Genomic DNA, 25,871 nt, shown 5'->3' on the forward strand with positions numbered 1-25,871 from the left:
AATTAGGCATATGTTCTTTGTAAAAATGCACTGCAGTTATGTCTTTTGCCATTTTAAATGCTTGACATCTTTAAAGTCAGGTTGATTCTGATTGGCTGTCAACTTTTTTTTTATCTTTCATTAACAGGAAAACAAGATCATCCTAAAAAGCCATTCGAACACTATCAATTTTTTTTTCTCCAGAATTATACATCTCACAATTATGTTTTTTCTCTCTCTCTCTGAGACTTCTTTGATCATGGGGATAAAACAAACCTCGAGTGCCATTATATTCAATTTAAGCACTCCATGGGTCAATCTAATTTCACAACCAGAACAAACTGCTGTTAATACTTGACTGGTCTGTGCAGTTAAAACTGACCAAACGATTGGCCATTAGTATAAAAAAAATAATAAGACAAAACGGTATACTTAGTCAACCTTATTCTTCACTGACGGCTCCGGGAATCTTATCGCTGTGATAAATGCGACGCCGCCAATCTGTGTTGGCGGAACGCGGTGTGTCTTTAAGACCCTGCGGTGCCCCTGTAACTCTCCGTACTCTACCGACTCTCTCTCTAGTTATTTGAGGGAGGCGCTAGAGACATATCTCCACTTGGAAGTAACGGCACTGTCTTGAGAGGACAAATCAAGCCGCAGCCGTGCACACAGACTCTCGCATCTCTCTCTCTCTCCGCGGCCGATGCGCTGCAGGCTGAAGCTTTCCGAGGCTCGTATCCCGTGTAAACCCTGCGCTCTCCCTCTCTTCAGTATATGTGGAGCTCAAGCGACACTTCTATGAGAAACCCCGCTGAACGGCGAGACGAAGTTTGGTTGTTTTCCTAAACCGGGGGAGCTGGGGAGAGTCGAGGCGAGAGAGAGATAACGAAAGATGGGTTTGAACAGCCTCCCGTGCGTCCTCGCTTCGATGTGCTTGGTGTTTTTCTCGTCTTCTCCGTGCAAAGCTCGGATTTACACCAACCACTGGGCTGTTCGGATAGCCGGCGGACCCGAGCAAGCGGACCATGTCGCCACTAAATACGGGTATAGAAACCTGGGCCAGGTACGTGTGTCTTGCGCTAACATGCTCTGAAGCGTGTCACGGGTGTTATTTCATCGTGTTTGCTGTCCAGTGCTCTTTCTCCTCAGTTCAAGTGTGTTTTCAGTTTGATTGAAGTTTAAACGTCAGGGCTGGAAGCTTTGCACACAAGTTTCCCAGAGTTGTGTTTTGATCATTCAGACTGATAAATACACGTTTTCAAGACTTGAATCTTCACCAGTCTGCCTGAAGTCTCTTTTAAAATCCAGTTCTCGGAGTAAAACCCAGTGAGCAAACTGGTCTCCACTGACTCACAACAACAGGTGTTTCTGAAACTTTCCTGCGAACTGGTGGATCTGTTGACTGTTTTCTGTTAGTAATGAACGCTTGCAGATCATTGTAGGTGTACATCTGAATTCTTAAATGATGAGTTAGAAACTGAAGTCAAGCATGACATGCAGCTTCAGCAGGATTCATGTAAAATTCACTGTAACATGCTGAAAATGTTACAGTTTCTGAAAGTGTTACATCTTTCACGTTCCATATGTTCTAATTGAGTACTTAGAATACTTTATATTAAAATTACATATAATGCAGCTTTTTTTTTTTTAAATGTCAAATCAAGTTTTGTATATGGAAAGAACTGCATTATGTGGCATCATAAACTGCCTTGGTCTCAGTTTCATCTTCCTTATATATACTGTATATGTGTGTGTGTGTGTATAATGTGTATAGTTTAGTTTAATCATATGTTTCGTTATCCAGTTAGTGCTTTGGTGGTAAAAAAAAAAAATGCCGGTGCATTTAAATAATAATAGGTTAATGTAAGTTTATGGTGGAGCCTTAACCTTCGCTCAGGCTTCACCGAGCCTGTATGTCGGATCTCAGACCTGCCATGTGCTGAGAGATTTCACTGCAACCGTGTTCACTGTCTGATTTCACAATGTGCTATCTTATCGCTCATCTGTGCTTATTGTGCCAGCGAAGAGGTCCTTCCTTAACTGCAAGCTTGTCTCATCCAGAGGAACTATTCATGAAAGTTTAAGCACTCCTCTTGGACTTTGCAGCTCATCGGACTCGTGTCCTCTTGTGGGAATCTGTTATAGGATCCCAGAACGTGAGGTTGCCTTAGGAGCCAGCTGTAGCCTATGTGTTCATGAACAAAAAGAAATGTCAAGATAATTTCAAAGCAGTTGCTTTATTAACAGCGTAAGCCCATTTGATTGACTGCAAAGCTTATCATTGGCTTCAAGAGTCATTATTTTATTGTTTTTATGGCAGACTTATGTATCTCTATGGAGTACAGTAGTCTGGGGAGAATGTTTCATGGCTGCCTGGTGTTATTACACTTGCCAAATGAATCCGTTCAGTGGAAAGTGATACAGCTTCTTGAGTAACCAATCTTCCAGTCAATGACATCCTAAATAAATAATGATGCATGCCGGTTTCAATGTGCCTGCGGTGAATGTTGCTGTAGCTCTTTCCTATTTATTCATTCCAATATTGTTACATATTAGATGTGCCTGCCATGATGATATGTTTTTTTTGTTTTGTTACCTAGTATTAGTATAGCTGCGTGTTTTGCAACATGTTATTTTGTGATATGCTTGAGATGTTGCAATGCATTAAATGACAGGTTTGTGTGTTGTTCCTCTAGATTGGTGATCTGAAGGACTACTACCATTTCTTCCACAGCCGGACGATAAAAAGGTCGACGCTTTTCAGCAGAGGCACACACAGCTTCATCTCCATGGAGCCAAAGGTCAGGCTGTCTCTATGACAACCCCACACCTGTGTTCTATGGTCTATATGGACTCCTGATCTTGATCATCAATGACTCTTAATTCACTGTGTATTCAAAACAACTGTTGCGCAATGCACGTGCAAAGTTCTGTTCATGAACAACGCCTTGTGTATAATCTTGAAAAGGACGGTTGGGTTAACATGTTGGAAACCTCACCGTGTTGTTTTATCTATCTAATAATTAAAATTGTCATCTTTTACTAACAGTGTCATTGAAAACATGTTGGATTGCCTTTCATTTGTGGGAAAAAATGTTCAATGTTCATGCTGCTCTTTTCTATGCATGTAAAGTGAATTGTGAGCAATGTCCGTCAATCTCTAAAAATGACAAAAATCACCTTTAAAGCAAAAACTGAGAATTAGATTTTATTTTTATTTTTTTTTCCACCGTAGCTTTCAAATCTCATTTGCATTTGTATAATTATAAATCTGAAATGGGTCTTTTCAAGTTTGACATCAGTGATACCAAAAACCACTGGTGTCTCATAACCATTCGCGTTTTTTATTCGGCGGAGAACTAAATCACACAGGTTTGAAAAGACATGAGGGTCAATTTATAATGACCTAATATTAATTTCTACCAAATAACCTTTTGGGGCTTTTTGTAGCTGTATAATTGAAGTCAAACATTGCGAGATGCATTAATGAAGCCTGTCGAAGCCTGAATATTTCAAGAAAAAATTAAGATATAATATTGTGCATGAGGAAAGTTAGCACTATATATTATCACACATTTTTCTATTGTGACATTCTTTTTTTATATTAGGGGTATTTTCCTCCATAATTCTCATTACCAAAAAAATTCATTGGCATCATTCAAATTTTTGTATTACTATAATGAAAGTATGTTTATATCATCACAGTGTTTATGCCTTTGACTTGTATAAATAAAAAACATCATAGGATAGTTTCTGATTACTGTATTCCAGTAGCCATCATTCATTTAATAATTCATGAGCAGATGTTGGTGTTAGTTTGTCAGTTCCTAAAGGATCTCTTCTCAATCTTTCTCAGGTGGAGTGGGTGCAACAGCAGGTGGTGAAGAGGAGAATAAAGCGAGATTATAATCCCTCATATCCTGGTCCTCTACAGTACAGTATAGGCCAGCCCAGCTCCATTTACTTCAATGATGCTAAATGGAGCAGTATGTGGTACATCGTGAGTATTCTTAATTAATATGTTGGACATTGTTTTAGTGAGTTGCTAACATTGAAAAACACTGAAGTCTTGATCATTGTCATGGTTTTCATCATTTCCTACTCTACTGCAGAAAATATGGGGCACTACTGAACGGTTCAACTCTTCTGTCATTAACCAAGATCTTACATTGAATGAATCAACAAGCACGTCTTATTCTGAAAGGGCAAAAAATTCTTCATCAAATTGGATTTACTTTCTCTACATAAAAAAACTTGGATATGGGAAAATCATTGTTTCATTTATTTGTAAAGCGTTCCTTATTCCTTACACCTTACACCTTACAGATCCCACAGTGATAAATGGAAAGGTGATACCAGCAAGGAAGAAACTTTGAGATAAAGCCTATGATATAATTATCAAATAAAATCATAGACTAGCTCCAAATCCAGACGGTTAAAATCAAGTCACGTCTCATTCTCTTTAAATCAGCAATACAGCCCATTATTGAATTGAAATGCATTGTGAATGCTTTCATTAAAGACAATGTATCACGTTGTGTTTGGTTGAATGCAAATCCAAGCCAATCTTCTGCTTTTCAAAGCGGCTTTCACTAAAACGTAATGGCAGGTAGTAAAACCTCAGTGTTTTTAACTAAAACTAATTGGTCAGATTGAATCTCGCTTAACGGAAACGATGCCTGTCACACCAGATTAGCTGAGTTTCTACATGCGAAAACCACCCAGAGAGATAAACCGAGCTTTCCTAAGCTCTAACATAATGTCTAGCGGAGACATTTTCTGTGAGGTAACTGTAAAAACAGGCTTTTGTTTTCATAGCTGTCATGTTCCTCAACTCACAAGAGAGGAGAGAAAATGGTGTGGTTCATCGTGCTGCGGACATCCTTGCGCTTTTTTAGACCGTAAACAGCCTTTCAGATTTCCCAGAATGTACGAGAGGTTGCACTTTGGCTGGGGCTGAAACCTTGAGTCATTGCACACATAGCAATTGTTGTCATTACTTTCTGTCTTTGAACGTATTTATAGCTTCCACCCAAACGGCGAGCGCGAACGAAGCGCTTGTTCTCTAATGGGTTGTTACAGCTCTGTCAATGGTTAATATGGCTCAGATAACATTAATACTTTGACCTGAATGCATCCATTTGGCTCAGGTTTCTCATGTTGACCTGTGAGTTATACTTTGGGAGCATATAAACTTGACTTTCCAGGATGGGGTCTAATTCCAACACAAGGCCCAATGAAAGTGAACATTTGCTTCCATGTGACGCATGTAATAACAGTGTCTGAGATAGACGAGGAGAGATGCAGTAATTTACAGAGATGTGTTTTAAAAATAATGTTAGGTTGTTACTACGTACTTGGGATTTTTTTTAAAGCACCAAAAATAGGCAGGATTTTACAGACACATTGAGCTATAGTAATCGTGGGAGATGTGGGATTGAATCCACCCTTTATCTCATTATTTTTTTTTATATAATAATAATAATAATAAGAAGAAAACCCACATTTTATTTGCATCTGCAAACATGAACACAATGGGTTCATGGTAGTCCTTCTAAATGCTTAATGCTTAATGATCTGTAAGATTTTTTAAAAGGTTTTTGATGTTCACAAAGCTGCATTTATTTGATCAAAAGTGTAGTAATATTGTGAAATATTTGTATAATTTAATAAGGGTTTTATATATACTGTAAATATTAGGTTTATGTATTCCTGTGATGCAAAACTTAATTTTCAGTATCATTACTCCAGTCTTCAGTGTCACATGATCATTCAGAAATCATTGTGATATGCTGATTTAAGAAATATTTATTATCAGTGTTGAAAAAAGTTGTCCTGCTTATTATTTTGTGAAAACTGATTAATATGAAGTTCAAAGGAACAGCATTTATTTGAAATTTAAGTATTTTGTAACATTATAAATGTCTTTACTGTCACTTTTGGATAATTGAATACATCTTTACTGAATAAAAGTATTAGTTTTTTACAACTATAAAAACACAAAACCCTCGTTGAGTGTTAACATTTGAACAGCAGTGTGACTCTTCACCTAATTCGGTTGTTTTATGTCCTCTTTTATCTCTGTCTTTGCAGAACTGTAATGATAACATCCATAACTGTCAGTCTGATATGAATATCATGGGCGCGTGGAAGAGAGGCTATACGGGGAAGGATGTGGTGGTTACCATTCTGGATGACGGTATCGAGAGGAACCACCCAGATCTCATCCAGAACTATGTAAGTGTATCTCTCTGTGTGTGTGTTTTTAGGAAAGTAATTTCTTGCATTATGCGTACTCTGCATTATATACTTATTAGTGGTTACATTTTTAGTCACATTTGGTGTAAAGAACTGCATTTTGACCAAATAATAAATAAAAATGTCAAAAGCGTTTGACATTTAATATATAAAAGATTAATTTGCAGTAGAAATTGTAGGTCAGCTTGAGCACATTGCATTGTGGGATGCAGTCTTCTGTGTAATGTGCTTTCTGCTTTGTTGTGTCTGTCATTCAGGTATTCTTTGCATGCAGAGAAAATTTCCAAGGTTGGCATTTCTGAAATAGCTACCTTTTTGTAATGATTGAGCCTCACCAATGATGCTTCAGTCACGAAAAACTGATTCCTCGTATGTGTAAACTTACCTGGCATTAAAGCTCATTCTGATTCATTCATTAAGAACCTAAAACTAAGTCTTGGATCTGAGCAATTGAATAAATCAAAAGCACCCAGACTGAGACTGTTTCGTAAACTGACTGTGTTTATATAAGTTCAGTCCTGAAAGTACACGTCCAGATTCACATGTTCACTTGCATAAGTCTAAAAGCGTTGTTCACTTTTAAAAATGAAGTGTCCTATCTGGCACATTCCTATAATGGATGGAAAAATCCAGATTTGACCGTGTTCTCATGTGTCTGTTTCTCCCTTTGATCTGTGTGCAGGATTATGAGGCCAGTTATGATGTGAACGGTAATGACATGGATCCCATGCCCCGATATGATGCCAGTAATGAGAACAAGTAAGAGTGAAGTTCATTACACACTTTGAGCATATCAAGTCATTAAAACCCTGGAAAGGCTTCGTTTATACAGTCCTCTCTGTGTTGTGTGTGTGAATGTGGGTATTTGGCTTCTGATCTGTGTGCTAATAAGAGTGTTTGGCATGTTTGGTTGGTGAATGTGGGTTTTTGGAGTTAGCTTTTTGTGCGTCTGAGGGTTTCTTAGGTGTATGAGTAGATATGGCTCTTGGCTTGCAATCGGTGTGTGTAGAAGTAAGTGTATTTGGCATGTTTGCTTGGCAAAAAGGGATTTTCGGAATTAGCTTTCTGTGAGAGATGATGCGTGTGTGTGGAAATGTTGGCACAGGATCAGTGTGTATTTGGAAGTGTTTGGTGAATGTTGAGATTTGTTGTGTGTATGTGTGTGTGTGTATATATGGGTGTGTTTTGTGAGTGGGTGGAGGCCCCATGTGTTTTTGTGGCTGCCACTCTGTCAGTGTGTGTGAGCCTTTGCCAGATGGCTCTGAATCTTTCTTGGAGCGTTCAGACTGAAGCTTGGCCCGGGCTCTGATCCTCCATGCCGTTGTCGTTTCTGCAAGGAGCTCAACTGCAATGCAATTCTGCAACTGATGAGTGACAGCCGAACCTCATCTGCTCCCTCCGTGGAGTTTTGCAATCGTTTACGCACTCTCATGCCATTCCAGATGTTCATGTTTTTCTTTCTTTCGTGGAACACAAAAGGAGACATTTTCAAGAACGTTCACAAAGCTGTCTACTGTACAGGATAGCTTTCAAAATATGAGCAGATGAAAAAAAAATTCTATATTTATTTGTTCTAGTGTGCTATATTTAAAGTTAACTTTCCCAAAATGGTCATATTCGGTCCTCAAATCAAGACAAAGAAATTAAGTTTTGGCGCAGTGATATTTTAGTTATATTTATATACTCTTTTAGTTTCTAGTAATGTTTTTAATTGGCTTTCATTTTTTCAGTTTTCATTTTAGTTAAATTTTTTATTATTTTGTCTTTTTTGTTATTATTTTCTTTATATATTAATATTAAGATTTAATTTATTTTAGTTTTCGTTATTTCCAGTGAGTAGTTTTATTGCTTCATTTAGTTGCCAACAAGGCAACATTTCAAATGTATCTTTATTTTAAGATTTTTTTCATCTAATATTTATATTTTACTTCAGGTTTTGAGTTTAGTTTTTCATTGTTTTAGTTTCAAGTATTTGTCGTTCTTGAGCTTTTTGATTTGTATTTTTAATATATTGCTATAACGGATTCACTTTTTCTTGATTCAGTTTTAGTTATTTCCAGTTAGTTTAAGTAGAGGCATTTTTGTTCATTTTAAATGTTTAATTTAATTTCAGTTTTTTTGATCACTTTAGATTTTATTTAATAATGATAACCCTGTTTTTGTGTAAATACAATTTTTTAGGACCATTTTTAGGACAAAAAGGCTAATTTCCATCTACCTGTACAAGTTCTCATTACCATAATTTAAAGAATATTTTTTTGTCCCTCTTTCACACCTCTCCACGAGTTCCTCATTTATTTTTATTTTTTGGTATGATTCATGCCCAAAGCTCAAAAAGTGTGGGGTGAGCTATGTGCCAAAGCGTAATACTTTTCCCTAAGAATGAGCAATAGTAGTAGTGATTCTTTTCTTGCCTGGTTCAGACGCCTCTAAATTAGGGATGCACCGGTTGACCGGCCATAAATCGAACTGGCCAGTTTATGATTAAAATATGCGATCGGCAATCGGACGGTTTTTGGTCTCTTTTCGGCCGATTTTTCCAGAAGTACACCCGCATGCACAGACTGCATTGTAATCATTCGCTATGCAATGTGTGGGAAGTATTTCGAAATCTGTGCGCAGGACACGGGCAGCCATTCAGCACTGGAAGTGCAGAACTACACGTCTGAGGCACAGATAGCATGTTCAGCTCAACTTCTCGTGTGTTGGATGAGAAACCAAACGGACTAAACTGTGACAAAACTGAAATGTTTTTTTTTTTTTTGTAAAGTAGAACTTGCAAACACGTTTGAAAAGCCAGAAGTAAACGTCAGCTCTGCATTAGGATGATTATTTTTATTTTACCTTAAAGTAACATAGACTTAATTTGATTTAAAAATCACCTGCTGTAGTACACTGAAAAAAAGTGTTTCATTCATCCAATTAAAACATTTTAGGGTAATGATTCACATTTATATTTTTTAACTTGGGACAATAGTTACTTATTTTTCATTGGCTCAAGTAAAAAAACATGGATATGAATCATCACCCTAATTTTTTTTTTTTAATTGGATGAATGAAACACTTTACATCTTTGTTTTAATCGCACCAACATTATTTGATTTTAACATTTGGAATAATGTATTTATATAGCATACTTTTATTTAGTCTCACTGGTAAAGACTTTTTTTTTTTATGTAAAACCAAATGTAAAAAACTAAAATACTAAATGCTGATTAAGAAACATCTTATTGAATGTGTGTTGATTGTGTTGTTTGGATTGTAGAACTATGCAGTTATTGCCTTTAATTTCACATGGTTACAGATAATCTTTTAATTTAAGGCCAGTTCTCTGTAGTTTCAACCCAATTCAAGCTAGTTTGGCCAATTAAATACCAAATAAACATCTTGTTTAGGCATACTTTCCTTCTTTATTGTTTGTTGCTTAAAGATAAAAAAAAAAAAAAAAAAAAATCGGTATCAGAATCGGCCATGAAAAATCATGATGGTGCATCCCTACTCTAAATGCTGCACAAGCCCCCATCTGGAGGTATCTGTATGTGAGTGCACGTACACATGAGTGTTTTGCTGTCGTGAGCACTATTCCCCCTCTTAATTGACACTTTCAGGAGCCCCTTTAGAAGTATTTCCGTAGCCCGAGGAAAAGGGGAGTGTTTGACGCGGTCACTGTTTTCAGGAGGAAGTGTGTGTTGGAGACGGAGAGGGAGGTTCAGGTCTGCATGTATAGACACGCTCTATAGAAAACCATACCCCTCCTGTCTCTGTGAGGCTTCCAGTGCAAAGGTTCAAAAACTCTCACCCTGTAAAGGAAATATAGAGAACTCCTTTAAATTGGGCATATACTACATTTTTGTAGCATTTTATTTCCTTAAAGGGGGGGTGAAATGCTATTTCATGCATACTGAGTTTTTTACACTGTTAAAGAGCTGGATTCCCATGCTAAACATGGACAAAGTTTCCAAAATTAAGTTGTACGTTTGAAGGAGTATTTCTGTTCCAAAAATCCTCCTTCCGGTTTGTCACAAGTTTCGGAAAGTTTTTTTCGAGTATGGCTCTGTGTGACGTTAGATGGAGCAGAATTTCCTTATATGGGTCCTAGGGCACTTCTGCCGGAAGAGCGCGCGCTCCCATATAGCAGAGCACTGAGAGCACAACAGACATTCACTGATCAGAGCGAGAGCGTCGCGAAATGTCACAAAAGAAGTGTGTTTTTGGTTGCCAGGGCAAGACAACCATGCACAGATTATCAAAAAAAACAGCATTAAGGGACCAGTGGATGGAGTTTATTTTTAAAGAGCATCAACGGAGTTGTGCAAGTGTTTGTGTTTGTTCCCTGCATTTCGAAGATGCTTGTTTTACAAACAAGGCCCAGTTTGATGCCGGATTTGCGTATCGTTTATTTCTTAAGGATAATGCAATCCCAATGAAAAAGGGTCACGATCGTGTGTTGGAACCACAGGCGGTGAGTAAAACTGCTTCAAATATCTCTGCCTCCTTGTTAGTGCGTCCCCTCCCATGCCGGAGACCCGGGTTCGAGCCCCGCTCGGAGCGAGTCGTTGCTGCTGCTGCTCTCGTTCAGTTTCAGCCTCTGGATCTGATTCTGGATCATAAATATACGCTGAATCTGACTGTTAGCCATGGTTTGTTTTGGATGTTTTTTTCCTCAAGGTGTCACAGCTTCCAAACGCTCTCAACACAAAAGCCTACTCGCGCTCGTGATTCTTTAGCTCCGCCCACACGTCACGCCTCCAGCCGGTCGTGTTTTTCCGGGAAAAATCGGTACAGACTATCTTTCTCTTATGAATATAATAAAACTAAAGACTTTTTGGAGTTATGAAGGATGCAGTACTACTCTATAGGTACTCAAGATTAACAGGATATTGAGTGAAAACGAGCATTTCACCCCCCCCTTTAAGGATAATGCAGTCCCAACGAAAAAGGGTCATGATCGTGTGTTGGAACCGCAGGCGGTGAGTAAAACTGCTTCAAATATCTCTGTGTTGTTAACTTAGCTATCGGCGCGTAAGCACATCAAGTAAACAACATGCGATGTTGTCATCAAACTGCACTTTCCACATGTACAGCTTAAAAAAACAAAAAACAAAGACGACATAAAGTGGAACTTAGTCATTTTCCAAAACTGCTAAGCAAATATATACAGTTTCAGTACATACCACATAGAGACGTTGTTGCTGATGCTGCTCTTGTTCAGTTTCAGCCTCTGGATCTGATTCTGGATCATAAATATACGCTGAATCTGACTGTTAGCCATGGTTTGTTTTGGATGTGTTTTCCCCTCACGGTAATGTCACAGCTTCCAAACGCTCTCAATGCAAAAGCCTACTGGCGCTCGTGATTCTTTAGCTCCGCCCACACATCACGCCTCCAGACGGTCGTGTTTTTCCGGGAAAAATCGGTACAGACTATCTGTCTCTTATAAATATAATAAAACTAAAGACTTTTTGGAGTTATGAAGGATGCAGTACTACTCTAAAGGTACTCAAGATTAACAGGATATTGAGTGAAAACGAGCATTTCACCCCCACTTTAAAGTCTGCTTGTAATGTTAGTCAAGATTATTTGCAATTAACAAAATTTAGCACAAAAAATGTAAATATGAATGGGAGATATTTTACTCCATGATAATTTGTAAAGGTGCTAATAATTATGGCAGATGTGTATTGATTTACTTCAATAACAGGTTTGAATTTTGTGCATTTTTTTTTTAATGAAAGATCAAAAGGATCAACAATGCAGATTTATTTTCACAGCCGCCTTTGCTCATATTTACAAGGGTGCTAATAATTGTTTTTGGGGGGCGGGAGTTGTTCAGTGATTCAGTAAAGTCTCCCGTCTTTTGGCCGCTATCCTGCACAAGCTGTCGATCTTTTATGTGCTGGAATGTTTTGTGTTGGTTCCTCCACTGATAGTTTGTGTAATGTGAGTCTTTATTTCCCTGCGGTGGGTTTTGACCGTGAGCTTCACCGCCGGGGGTCGTTCTGAGTGACCGAACGGCTGTATTGTAAATATTGGGAGTTCATATATCTCACAGATGAACATGGGCTTTGCACTGGACTCTCAGACTGGAAATGCAGTTACTGACCCAGTCTGACCTTCATGCTGTTTGTCAAATGTGCAGCACAAGTGGAGTTTCCCCTAATCATGAGTGTGTGTGGCTGTGGACAGATCTGTATGTCACATATAACATGATTATCAGGTTTGTTTAGGGAACGAAGGAAACGTTTCAGTGTCTTGTGCGGTTCTCGGAAGGCCGGAAGGGTTCTGTTCCGGTGTGGTTTGTGTTTCTGGTTTTCACATTGACCTGTATTCTCCTAGCAGATGTGACTTGGTCTCACAAAGCAGGGTTTTGACTGTTGGCATTGTTAGTTAGACAGGAAAAAACTGTCCGAATGACATGTAGAGTGACCAACCACTTTATGTATTTTCTGCCATGTTTGAGTGTTGGATAACCATTGGAATAGTTTTAGTCTGGAGTCACTGGATCGGGATTGAGTCCTCGGACCACCTGGGGTTCCTCTGACCTTTCGACCTTTTGACCTTGTAAATGTTTCTGGTTGCGATGGCGACCGAACCCTGGTCTCATCCCAGATCTTGTGCTGCTATGGATCTTTACAATCTTTGTTTCTCTTTCTCTTTTCTTTTCCAATGGCTCAGATTGGAGATGGTGGTAACCATGGTAGTGTGAGTTGTTCTATGCAGCTGTTCACTGCTGGAGGTTCCAGCACCGAATCTGTCTCCATCTGTCTGTCTGTGTCGTTAGGGTGCGTTGTTTGTGGATGACTTGTATTAGATTTATGTGGCTTTAGTTTGGGTCAGGAATGTATCCACGTTGCGTCTGAGGCGGAGGAACCGCTCAAATGTTTTCCTTCAATATCTTAAATATTTAGCCGCTGTGTTTTAGCTCTGCTGGCCGTGGAAGCACATGTTTAGTTTCAGCCCAGCTGTTTCACTCTTTCTCTGTTTCCTGTCTACTTCTGCGTTCCTTCTGCGAGTGTGTGTAGTAGGTCAGCAGCAGTGCGCGCGCGTCTGTGTGTGTGTGTGTGTGTGTGTAGGTCATTACTAACACTAACGTCTGATGTGTTGTGTTCAGGCATGGCACGAGGTGTGCTGGTGAAGTAGCGGCGTCCGCCAACAACTCTCACTGCACGGTGGGCATCGCTTACAACGCCAAGATTGGGGGTGAGTGCGGCTGACTGTCACTGTCTGATTTGGACCTACTGCTGTAACTGGGAATTCTGCCTTTTGCTCGTACTCACATGCATACCCCTGTATGCACCCAGTACCCCACAATAGTAAAGATAGTCACCGATGTAATTAATTTGTAATAAAATTATGTGTACATATATATATATAAATGTGACACAATATCTGGCCTATTTGGAACTATTTTGAAATCTGGAATCTGAAGGTGCAAAAAAAATCTAAATACTAAAAAAATCGTCTTTGAATTTGTCCAAATGAATTCTCTCTCTCTCTCTCTCTCTCTCTCTCTCTCTCTCTCTCTCTCTCTATATATATATATATATATATATATATATATATAGGGGTGTAACGGTACGCAAAAATCACGGTTCGGTACGTACCCCGGTTTTAAAGTCACGGTTCGGTTCATTTTCGGTACAGTAAGGAAAAAAAATGCAAACATTAAACTGCAGGCTGTTTATTACTATACACTTTTTTTTTTTAATACTTTTGATTAAAATATATATAAAATAAAAAAAAAGAATAAGAAATAAAATACTGCTGCAAAGTTTTCCACTAAATAAAATACTCTCAAACCAATATCATATAATAAAATATAATGAAAAATATAAATAAATAACTATGATTACAGTGCAGCATTACCAATCCCAGCTTGTAGGCCTGCTTCACCAGAATGCCTGCTACTGTAGGTGACAGGGAGACCGCCGACAGACCAGGCTCTTGTCTTCATGACATCAATATCTATACTTCATGTTGAGCATAAATATAAAGCCTACTGATAAAGGACACCGTCAACATTATTGACGGCAAAATGGACTACGTATGTTTGACAGGTGCAATATTTGAAAATCGATAATTATTCATTTATTTTTTAAATTACATTTATATCTGAATTTATGTCAACGTATAGACTTTCAAACATCAAAGTGTCATGAATTAATATGTATTTGTGTACAAAATGACATATAAACATATTTTCTTATTCTATTTTGCCTGGAAACGCTTCCAACATGCGCGCGTGTCGCGTGAAAAATAGGCGTCGGTTCTATTTCTAGCATGCACGCGTTTTCTGCGCATGCCGCTCTCAACGCAGGCAGTCTGCAAGCTCTAACCTGTTAACATGGGAGCCGCACGCAGCTGAGACGCTTGCGCCACGCATCGTGTGTCGCCGGCCTTAGAATCAGCTGCAGGGCGGGATTTGCGCTGAACGCGGAGACTTCCGCCACTTAATATGTTCATTTGGAAACACGAAAATGTACTTATTTTCCGTGCACAAAATATTCCATTCCGTCATTCGGTACACACGTGCATCGAACCGAAAGCCCTGTACCGAAACGGTCCGGTACGAATACACGTGTATTCGTACCGGACCGTTTCAGTACAGGGCTTTCGGTGCAACACTGGTTGGCATTTACTACACCGAGCCGTAATTCACTGACAATCTACACAAAATTGATGTTATAATCGCAGGCGATTCTTTGTCGATTTTGAAAACGATTGTGTTAGTTGTCAGTAGACTACGGCTCTGTGTAGTAACTGCCGCTCCACCTGGACCAGTGTTGCCAAGTCTGCGATTGTTTTTCATGTCCGCGGTTTGAAGCAATCCCAATACCAATAGCGTGATATTTAGCCCCTAAAATGCTAATTTTACCAATGCAACCCTTCCAAAAAATTTATATTTTAACCCCGGGAAGCAATTTTTATCAGGGAACCTCCTGGAAACGCGATTGGACTAGTTTTGGACTATTTTTACGAAGCAACTGGGCAGGATTTGTTGTGAAAACCTGGCAACCCTGATCTTAACACACGTGCTGGAGATATACTTCTAATTACAGGAGCGTCTTTACTGATGAGATGTGCATGAAAATCGCATTCGATTTTTTTGCACAGCTCTAATTGTCGGTGAACACAATCCACCGTTGCCAGCTAAAACTCTGTAGGTCATAAAAGAAGCCATATCTAAACATGATCCAGAAGCACAGGCGTTTTCTCTGGGCCAAGGTTCATTTAAAATGGACTGTGGTAAAGTGGAAAACCGTTCTGTGGTCAGACGAATCAAAAAAGTTATTTTTGTAAAACTGGGACGCCATGTCCTCCGGACTAAAGAGGAGAAGGACAACCCAAGTTGTTATCAGCACTCAGTTCAGAAGCCTGCATCTCTGATGGTATGGGGTTGCATGAGTGTGTGTGGCATGGGCAGCTTACACATCTGGAAAGGCACCATCAATGCTGAAAGGTATATCCAAGTTCTAGAACAACATATGCTCCCATCCAGACGTCGTCTCTTTCAGGGAAGACCTTGCATTTTCCAGCATGACAATGCCAGACCACATACTGCATCAATTACAACATCATGGCTGCGTAGAAGAAGGATCCGGGAACTGAAATGGCCAGCCTGCAGTCCAGATCTTTCACCCATAGAAAACATTTGGCACATTATAAAGAGGAAGATGACCTAAGAAGAAATCCTAAGACAGTTGAACAACTACTGTAGAAGCTTGTATTAGACAAGAATGGGACAACATTCCCATTACTAAAATTGAGCAACTTGTCTCCTCAGTCCCCAGACGTTTGCAGACTATTATAAAAAGAAGAGAGGATGCCACACTGTGGTAAACATGGCCTTGTCCCAACTTTTTTGAGATATGTTGATGCCATGAAATTTAAAAATCAACTTATTTTTCCCTTAAAATGATACATTTTTCTCAGTTTAAACATTTAATATGTCATCTATGTTGTATTCTGAATAAAATATATAAAATTTGAATCTTCCACATCACTGCATTCTGTTTTTATTCACAATTTGTACAGTGTCCCAACTTTTTTGGAATCGGGTTTGTAGATCAGTTGACTAGACATTTAGTCAACATTCCTCTGACTGATTCATTTTGGAAATGAGTTAGTTTCATGTCTGTTGGATGTGATTGGCCCGCTGATCTTCAGTGTTTTCTTTGGGCTTGTCCGGTAGGTGTCCGCATGTTGGACGGAGATGTGACAGACATGGTAGAGGCCAAATCACTGAGTCTGAACCCTCAACACATAGACATTTACAGTGCCAGCTGGGGTCCAGATGATGATGGCAAAACTGTGGATGGGCCCGCTTCCCTCGCCAGACAGGCCTTTGAAAACGGCATCCGACTGGTAAGAGCCATCTCCGCATGTGTAGAAGGATTTTTCAAGATTATATGAAAAGTGTGTTATGCTTTTCCATTTTTCCATATGATGTGGCGTTCATAAATCATAAGTGTAATGTTCAGGTCTGGTCTCTCCAGCAGTCTGGCCCACCGAGGGTGTTTTCCTTTCCTTCTCACACTCACCACCTGCTACGACAGTGAACTTTAGAATGTGATTTTAGTTTATCTTCCCTGAGTCATGAGTCTCAGTCAGTAATTGGCATGTATCCTGTGCCAAAGGTGTGTTTGGAGGGGTTTAGGCATGTTTGAGGTATGTGAGACTTATAGACATCAGGTAATACTGGTCTCCTCTCATCGGAAAAGGCTGGGGGATATTAATGCTTGGAGATTATGCTGTCCTGATGATGTTAGTTTCTGCTTTGAAGTCTTTCAAGGGCTGTCAATCAGTTAAAACGGTTTCTATTTATTTGTTTGTTTGTTTGGAATTGAGATAAATGCTCATTACCATAATGCATCCATTAGATTATTTTTACAGTAATAAAGCATTGAAAATCATTCTGTCTGGAAACAATTAACTTTTTACATTTTTTATTAGTAAATTGAATGAATGTAGTTAATCTGAACCAGCCATGCTGTTATTGCTTTCAAAACGATTACATTTAAAAAAAGGAATTTAATCTAAACGTAAACCATTTAAATGTATTTTATTTCAGTTAGTTGCCCAAGCAACATTTGTCGTTTTATGTACTAAACTTATTAAAACTGAAGAAAATATAAATATATGTTAAATAAAATAAATAAAAATGACTCTATTACTAAAACTGTACTGTGAATATTTATTTTTAGTTAGAATAGTTATTTTTAACGAGCATATTTCATCGTAAACAAAACATGTTCATGTAAAACTTATGTTTTGTTTTTTCTTCACAGGGCAGGAAAGGACGGGGTTCAATCTTTGTTTGGGCGTCAGGAAATGGCGGTCGGAGTCGCGATCACTGTTCATGTGATGGCTACACCAACAGCATCTACACGATATCCATCAGCAGCACGGCAGAGAGCGGCCGCAAGCCCTGGTATCTGGAAGAGTGCGCCTCCACCCTCAGCACCACCTACAGCAGCGGAGAGAACTACGACCGCAAAATCGTAAGAAGAGACCTTAATCTAGATCTTCAGCACCGAGATACTGTCAACTGTTTGATTACAAATATTATTCAAAATCATTTTTTATGTTCAACAGAAGAAAAAAACTCCTAAATGTTTGGAACAACTCCAACAAGATGCATAAAACATGACAGATTTCACATTTTTATTCATATGGATTTGGAATGACGTTATGATGAGTAAAAAATGACTTTTGTTGTTTCAAAATGGATGAAAACTTGATATTAATCTGTGCTTAAAATGAGCTGAAAGAAACATATTTACTCGTTCCAATATTTATGGAAACCTTTTGGAAGTTAAACACCAGTAAACTGCACAATATCTTCGAATGTAGAGATGCGTCTCGCCATGTTTTTTCAATTTATTGCCGTTTAAATGTGTCTAATGCATTTTCATGTATTTCTTTGGCCACACACGTGTGTTTGATCTGCTTTTGGTCACAGTGTCATGAGAGCGTCCTGGTGTTAACCGCTGCGGTTTACAGCCCACGCACAGTTTTACACACTCCTCTGAGAGTTACCGAGCGTCAGAGCTTCCCCGACTCTCAGCTCGTCTCAGAGTGACCTGTGAAATTCCACACTGGCTTTCAAACTCCTTTTGCAATATATGTTTACATTCTGAAGCCCAGTGTTACAGACATTAGCACTTCTCTTTGTTGTGGTCTCCTGCTGTTTTTGGGTAATACCGCTGAAGTTATAGTTCACTGAAACTCAGTTTTCTCCAAGTTTTCGCAACTTTGTCCATTTTCTAGATTACTTATATTTACACAGGGTTATTATCAACCCATCCAGGGTTATTGTCATTTAAAGGCAACTGCAATAAAGACACATATTAGCAGTGAAAGCATTGATAGCAGTGTTTTGGGGGATTGAAAATGCTAACTTTAAAAACCACTTTCAACATGCAAGTGTTTGTGGAAACTACAGAAATGTGCAGTTGTGAAAGTGGTGACATCTCGTGCATGCATTTTATGTGTTCAGTAAATAGGTATGAGCGCAGGCGCGTGGTGTTTCTTTAAAAGTGATATCGCCAACTACTGGCCTGGCATGCATAATATAGCGTTATTGAATGTGTTGACAGAATTTGAACTGAAACTGAAGTCAGGGCGAGATATATATTGAGCAGCCCTACCCTTTTTTAAAAATAGCCTATAGGATTAAATTTGAATCACAGCTCCGCCAAAGCTATTGCATTTTACAGTTTATGACAGCCACAGTTTAAAGGCTGTGGTTCGTTCCTCATTCTCCTGAATAGACTGGAGTGTCGAATAGCCGAGCTGCACAAATATATCCACACCTGTACGAATGCTCACGGAGAAACTTTAAAGATTTAGAGAAAGCATTTAATTCCTAGAAAGAAATTGCAATGAAGCTTGGTGCTGAAGACCCGGAGTTATGCAAAAAGCGACACAGAGAATCATCAGAGAGAAGTTTCCAAAGCCATGAAATACATGTGTTTTTAATAAATGTTACACCATACTGCTGCTGCTGCTGCTGTTATTGTTATTTCAGTAAGAGAGTTAAAAGGTATACAATAAATGAAATGCCAAACGAATATACAATAATAAACCTTTGCTTTTATCAAAAGTAAATCATGATGCCACATAAAATAAAAAAGGTGTAACAATTTAAATCCAGTTTAATAAAATAAAAGAACACTAATAAAATAAAGTAACAAACCGATATGTTTTTTGTCCACTCCATGCTAAAGTTTTCAGACTATGGGACATTCACACTTCCCATAAACGACTGATTATGGTTCTTTTGTATTGCAAACATGTAACTTGACTCTCAACTGCTGCTAATCATTATTCTTTTGTCTATAATATACTGATGCCTGTCTCACACCTAGATTGCCTGGACTTCTTCATTTCGTTTATGTTTTGTTCAGGGGATAGGCACGAGCGTCGCAACATGTTTACAGTAATCTACACCCCACCTCCAGCAAAATGGCATATAATAGTGCATAAATACATGATTTGGGTTTACCTTGTAAGAGTTGAATGCTTATATCTTCAAATCTAAATGCATATTTTGTTATTGTTTTGGAGCACACTAGCTTATTGGTAACCTTAAGGTTAACATTCATACTAAAAGCAAAAAAACTTTGCTTTTGATTTCATGAGGACTTTAAGACTTCTGATCTAATAAAACCTATCTATTCAATTAGACAGGAAGGGGCTGTTGAAACAAAACAGCCACACTTTGTTTTTTGTGGATGTGACGTTTAGAGCAGAGTAAATCTGAAATCCATCATGCTGATGTCTCACAGCTGAAATTAGTCTCATTTAGATGATCCAAATGGCCTTAAACTAAACTCTTGAATATATTTCAAAGATTGTATTGCATGAAACTTCAAACTGATGCAAACAGTATCTGAGTGGATCCAGTCCATGCTGCTGAATCACAAATGCCCCAAAGTGGTGGTAATTTACAGCTAAGTGTAGCAAAATGGCACATTTATAGCACATTTCATTGGCCGTAAGTACTGCAGTTTGCATTTAACAAATACAAATTAAACTTTGGCAATGTTTCTTTTTGAGTTAAGTTTAGTGTGTGTGATTAAAGCAGCAGATGGAACAATATGTGGCTCTGTATGAGACGGGATGAAAATGAATACGCCATATAAATCTAAACCATACTAAAATCATAAACAGTAATTTTCAAAAAAGCAAATGAAAAATAAATCGTTAACTAAAACTAAACTCAAATAACAAAATACAAAAAAGCAATGCAACACTTGTTAAAATGAACAAAGCTGCCTATCCCATACTCTCAGTGGAGACTGTGTTGTGTGTTATAACAGGAGCGGTCAAGTATTGTTACTTCACTTCATGTTGCTCACTTGCAGTGTCAATACACATTCACTCCGTTTACCGATTAACACATGGAAACCCAATGCGAAAGAATAACCTGAATTTCTCTCTTGTTAGATCACGACTGATCTAAGGCAGCGCTGCACAGACAGTCACACAGGAACATCAGCGTCAGCGCCGATGGCAGCAGGGATCATTGCTCTTGCTCTGGAAGCTAAGTAAGTGGAAGCAAACTACTGTCTACTCTCATTTCTCTAAAGCCCCTTTCACACTGCACGCCAGACCCGGCAATATGCCGGAACATTGCCGGAACATTGCCGGGTCGCCTTCTGTGTGAAAGCAAACACGTCCCGGGATTGATTCCAGCATTGAACCCAGGTCGGAGACCTAGTAACATTGCCGGGTTCAACCCGGGACAAGTGCTGTGTGAACAAAACCCAGATCTAATGCCATGTCGAAGTGATGACGCGCGTTATCGCAAAACTCTTTTACCGGCTATTTTGAAGGAAGATCAAATTTTGCGACGAAAAAATATGTGCAAACATTCTTCCATTACATGTCACGCCCTGATGTCACGTGGCGTTACGGGATCTTTACGGGTTGTGTGTGAAAGCAGGCGCATATCCCGGGTAATCACTGGCAGTGTGAAAGTGCAAAATTTAGCGACCCGGGAACAATTGCCGGAACACTTTACCCCTGTTTTTGCCGGAATGGCAGTGTGAAAGGGGCTTTACACTTGTGTAGCGGAAGTGTCTGTTCCAGGCCACTTCATTGGAATTAGCATCACTAATTTAGCCACTAATCATGAAGGTGTTATGCTTTTCACTCTCGATGACCCTCTGAATCGTTCATCCAAAAATTCCTCCTCTGTTAAACGTGAGTTTCTTACTTTTGAACACAAAAGAAGATATTTTGAAGAATGAGGTTAACCAAACAGATGACCTTAGCCGTTGACTTCTATAGTATTATGAAATCACTGGCCACAGCTGTTTAGTTACCAACATTTATAAAATAGCATCTTTTGTGTTCAACACAAGAAATAAACTCATACAGGTTACACAAAATCAGTGACTGAAACGGTGACTTTTAATTAACGCTTCTGATGTGTTTTGACTGTGTGCCTTTGGGAAATGTATATTTATAAATTGACAACTCATAATTATGACTTCAGGTGCATTCAAGTCACTTTGGCTGGAGCAAGATTGTAGATACCTTTTTTCCAGCTTCCATGTTTTTTAACTAATTTTACAAAATAATGAATAAAAATGTGCATTGAGTGCCTTTTTTTCTCACTTTTTTCTGTGACGAGTGGGAAAGAAGTCAAGACTATCAATAATAGTAAAATACCACTTCCAACTAGTATTGATTGGGTTGTTGGGATGGGGAATATTGTTAATTTATGGAGAAAATATTATGGAGATATTTTTAATTGTGTTGACAGGAAGGAATTTAAAGTTGGTCATGTGGCGAATGATGAAGGTATGATAATTACAATTGATGAGGTCAAGTACGCAATTGAGAAACTGGATGAGAATAAAGCTTGTGGTCCAGATCGCATAACTTTAAATTGCAAGAAAGAGGGGTTCCCCCATACTTGATAAGAATATTATATTTTTGGTATATACATCAAACCTAACTTAAAAGTTCAATGGGGTAAGAACGTATCGGAACCGTTTTTTATGACGAATAGGGTTCGGCTAGGGGGGATATTGTCACCTTTTTAACCTGTACATGGATGTTCTTTCTGTGGAGTTGAATAATTGTAAGACTGGATGTTTAATAGGTGATAGTCTCATTAACCATTTGATGTATGCTGATGATCTGGTTATTATGTCTCCTTGTAGCGCAGGATTACAAAAGCTGCTTCGAATATGTTCAAGTTATGGTGTGCAGCATGATATAAAATTTAATGTGAAAAAGAGTGTGATTATGATTGTTGAAACCAAAGAGGACCTTAAGCAAAATTTTCCTTCTTTTTATATAGATGACCAAGTATTGAATGTGGTAAATAAAGTTAAATACTTGGGTCACATCATTAGAAATGATTGAAATGATGACGATGATGTGCAGCGCCAGTGCTGTAGGTTATATGGGCAAGCTAATATGCTGGCTTCTTTTTATACAGCTCACCTGTGGTGTAGGTATGCTAAAGCTAAAATGCAAAAACTCCAGGTGGCATTTAATGATGCGCTAAGAATTTTGCTTAAACATCCAAGGTGGACAAGTGCAAGCCAATTGTTTGTATCTAATAATGTACCTACTTTGCATGCTGTCTTAAGGAAGTGTATGTATAATTTCATATGTCGGTTGAATGATTAAAAAAATGGTATCATAATGGTCTTAAATGATGTTACATTAAGTGATACAAGGTATTTTTCCAGTTTGCGGAAGCATTGGAATGCAAGCTTGTATGTCTTTTAAATTCTGTGTGTGTATTTTCCTCTTCATTCTTTCTTCTTTTCATATGGACCATGAGTCTGAAATAAAGAGTAATAATAATCATGATAAGCTAAAACAGGTAAACACGTCAGTAAATGCTGGGTTTCTGAACTGCTTGACTCAAGTGGCGTGTTTTCTGTAAGTTTCAACTGTGTCTGATTTCACACAGGAAATTGAGGAGTACCTTGACATATGGCTTCCATGTGACTGTATATTCCCAGCACAATGCAGTGAACCAAACAGATTTAGATTGTTTCGATATTTCGGGGGGATAGTCGAGGACACATGGCATCCAGCTTTCTTTTGGTTTGATGTTTGAGCCCACTGTGCATGGTGAATTATGGGAGTGAATGCTTCAATCACACATCTCTAGGCAATGAGACTTGTGAAGTACAGCTGAAAACTGTGGTCAGTGTGATTGTTTGGATTCTAGTGATTGGATTTGAAGATATTGAATCCAGTTTGGAGAGATTATTTAGTCATGCAATTGGTCACGTAGATGCAGATGTCCATTCATCTTATGTTTGACTCTCTGTTGCAGTCCTTTCCTGACGTGGCGAGATGTACAGCACATAATAGTGAAGACATCTCGTGCTGGCCATCTCAGTGCTCCTGACTGGAAAACCAATGCCGCTGGTTATAACGGTAACAGGCTTTTTAATTTCTTTAAACTGCCCTGTCTCCTTTTAATCACCAGATGGGAAGTGATGCTTGTGAGAAACTTCATACCCAGGAATATTCAGATGTTGATTTTAATTTCATTATTAACATAATCTATTTCAGTATCACAAGAATCGAGTACTAGCCTAACAAAAAAAAAGCTTTAGCTTACTGCAGACAAATAAACAATTTATGATAAAATAAGAACAAAGAAACTAATTACATGTTACAGGACATAAAACCGCAACAGAACAAAGGCTTAAAAGAAATAGACTTATGTGAAAAAAGTTCATGTAGTAGAAATAACTACTTAAAATGTATGTTATCTTCACTTGTGTAAATTAAATAAAGATTTATTCCTATAAAAGTTACAAAAGTGATTCAGCTGAAAGCAGTGTGAGATTACTCATTAATGACACACGGCAGGTTTATTAGGCTGCTGTCACTTTAAGACAGAATGTACGACTCTAATATAGTGATATACATGCATTTTTTTCTCAACTGTTTAGGTTCTCTTAAGACATAAATGACTGTATTTATGAGGATGCTCTCAAAGATGGGCATTTTGAAACGTAAGTGTGTGTATTTGACCGTTCAAGCCCAGTAAGCTGCCAGAAAGATCTCCGTTCAGTACTTGTGTGCTGTCTGAGAGGCAGCTTTATGTACGTTTGGGTTTCAAGTGAGTGCACTCAGACCGTCTCTCAGGTGCTCACATATATCAGTTTTTTGCTGCTTCTTGTGCTCCGAGGGTTTAAAATCGCTTGTTTTTTTAAAACCGCATTTAAGTGACAAGCTTTCATGATGGCGCAGTGACATCACGTGTGCATAACACAGATAAAGACGATAGTCCACCCCCATTCCAGACTATGCTGAACAATTAATTTTACAACATCAATATACACCAGGGTTATTATGGTAAACTAAAACCATAAAAAAAACTGTCATGACTTGAAATGTGCTAAACATTTCCTTGAAATAAAATAGAAAAAAAAATCTATATGAATTTTGTTTTTATGTATTAGGCAAGTCATTGATTCTCATTTTCTTTTAGTTTAGCAATGTACTAAAATAACCAAAATTAAAACTATAATAATAAAATTGTAAAAGATAAATATAATCTAAAAAAAATAATAATAATAAAAAAAGCAAAACACAACAAAATTCCTAAAAATGGAGAGGGAAATTATGAAATTCAGTATAAAAATGGAATTACATTTGTTTCAATAATAATGAACCTATATGTGCTGTACTTCCCGGTCAGAGAACACCTGTCCATCAAAAGCTCACTATCCAATCAGAGTAGATCACTGTTAAGCCCGCCCCCCACGGGAGGGTTGTGTCAAAACACCAAACGAAAAACTGTGAAACGTAAGCGAAATCTGTGGCAATAAATTCAAAATCCATGATTAGCGAAAACAAATCTTTGAAAAACATTAACAAAGAATGAAGTATATTTGAAGAGCCTGTTAAATTTGTGCGACTGAGTAAATTTTTTTCGTTTTCATTGTTTTTCTTCTTCTTTTGCAATGGCATATTTTCGATAGTTTCTGAAAAAGTTACGTTCAGTTTTATAAAGTTTCGTTCATTATTATTGAAACAAATGTAATTCCATATATAAGAATAAAAACTAATATAGTCTGGATACTAAACTAGCCCTGATCTGCTTTATGATTGATGGTAATTTTGTAAATCTTCTTCCAGTCAGTCACCTGTATGGCTTTGGGCTGATGGACGCGGAGGCCATGGTGAAAGAGGCAGAGTGCTGGAAACAGGTTCCCCCACAACACATCTGTGTGGAGAATGCTGATAAACAAATCCGGTACATGCCATAGCTAACACCCCACAGTACGTCACATTTATTATGTCCTATGAGTCATAGTAAATGTATATCTGTTTCCCGTAGAACCATCCGTTCAGAGCATGTCGTTCGTTCGGTGTACAAGGCAACAGGCTGCACCGATAATGCAAACAATCATGTTATTTATCTGGAGCATGTGGTCGTGCGTATAACAATTACACACCCGCGGCGAGGGGACCTGTCAATCAACCTAACGTCACCATCAGGGACAAAGTCACAGCTGCTCGCCAACAGGTACAGTGCACTACGCACTAATCTTCAGTAAATGGCTACTTTGGTAGAATTACTGCATATTGTGGTTTGTTCTTTCTGCTGAATTTCAGTGGAAGAATTCCCAGATTTC

General features: G+C 38.4%; 1 protein-coding gene across 5 annotated transcripts in view; it reads left to right on the top strand.

Annotated features, from left to right (window-relative positions):
- The first annotated feature begins 575 nt into the window (after positions 1-575).
- The window catches only part of LOC113070709 (proprotein convertase subtilisin/kexin type 5-like), a 40,968-nt gene continuing 15,672 nt past the window's right edge, over positions 576-25,871 (top strand). For 4 of the 5 annotated variants that reach the window (XM_026244111.1, XM_026244112.1, XM_026244113.1 and 1 more), the window contains exons 1-12: positions 872-1,042; positions 2,676-2,780; positions 3,836-3,979; positions 6,073-6,216; positions 6,920-6,996; positions 13,349-13,437; positions 16,430-16,602; positions 17,526-17,738; positions 20,689-20,789; positions 23,552-23,655; positions 25,372-25,489; positions 25,574-25,762. In XM_026244111.1, coding sequence (XP_026099896.1) covers positions 872-1,042; positions 2,676-2,780; positions 3,836-3,979; positions 6,073-6,216; positions 6,920-6,996; positions 13,349-13,437; positions 16,430-16,602; positions 17,526-17,738; positions 20,689-20,789; positions 23,552-23,655; positions 25,372-25,489; positions 25,574-25,762 — 1,628 coding nt within the window. Of the gene's footprint in view, positions 1,043-2,675; positions 2,781-3,835; positions 3,980-6,072; positions 6,217-6,919; positions 6,997-13,348; positions 13,438-16,429; positions 16,603-17,525; positions 17,739-20,688; positions 20,790-23,551; positions 23,656-25,371; positions 25,490-25,573; positions 25,763-25,871 lie in introns of all 5 variants that reach the window. The other variant, XM_026244110.1, reaches the window with a different exon arrangement.

Source organism: Carassius auratus, unplaced genomic scaffold (genome assembly GCF_003368295.1).
Source record: "Carassius auratus strain Wakin unplaced genomic scaffold, ASM336829v1 scaf_tig00005214, whole genome shotgun sequence".
Taxonomy (NCBI): Eukaryota; Metazoa; Chordata; class Actinopteri; order Cypriniformes; family Cyprinidae; genus Carassius; species Carassius auratus.